The 516-nt window shown below is 64.1% G+C and overlaps 1 protein-coding gene across 1 annotated transcript in view; it reads right to left on the bottom strand.

The window, feature by feature from the left end:
• The window catches only part of TTYH1 (tweety family member 1), an 11,695-nt gene extending 11,431 nt beyond the window's left edge, over positions 1-264 (bottom strand). Inside the window, exon 1 of the mRNA XM_014535541.1 lies at positions 220-264. Coding sequence (XP_014391027.1) covers positions 220-264 — 45 coding nt within the window. The remainder of the gene's footprint in view (positions 1-219) is intronic.
• Positions 265-516: the final 252 nt, after the last annotated feature.

Below are 516 nucleotides of genomic sequence, written 5' to 3'. Positions count from 1 at the left end.
CTGGGTCAGGGGAGGCTGTGCTGAGGGGGCCCAGGGGTGGGGGGCGGGCATGTGAAGTAGGAATGCAAACTTGGGGGGTCTCGGTGTTGAGCCCCAGGGACCAGATCAGGGACAAGCAATGGCTGGTGAGGTAGGAACGCGCAATGAGCAATGGCTGGTGTCTGGGATCTGGGGCGACTGTGATTGAGGAAGGGCTAGACAGGGCTCTCCAGTGTGTGCGTGGAGCTCTGTGGCCTCGGTGGGTCGGGAGCTCTGGGGGGCCATGGCTTGAGCCCCAGGGCCCGGAAGGAGAAGTCAGTGTGGGGGTCCCAGGTGTGACGTTCACGCCTGCCTCTCTGAGTCTGCGGTCCCATCTGGGTTCCGTGGCCCAGGGTCTGCCCAGGACAGGAATCTGAGGTGTGAGGTCAGGCTGGTCTCATCCTAGCGCTGGGAGGGGAGTGGGGCCCCTGGTCTGGTCCCTGGGGCTCACCACTGGGGTTCCTACGTTTGCATTTGGGCCGAGGATCAGGGGAAGTG

The sequence above is a fragment of the Myotis brandtii genome, unplaced genomic scaffold (genome assembly GCF_000412655.1).
Source record: "Myotis brandtii unplaced genomic scaffold, ASM41265v1 scaffold1444, whole genome shotgun sequence".
Classification (NCBI taxonomy): Eukaryota; Metazoa; Chordata; class Mammalia; order Chiroptera; family Vespertilionidae; genus Myotis; species Myotis brandtii.
Note: the sequence above shows the minus strand (reverse complement) of the source record. Positions and strands in the feature narration are given on the sequence as shown.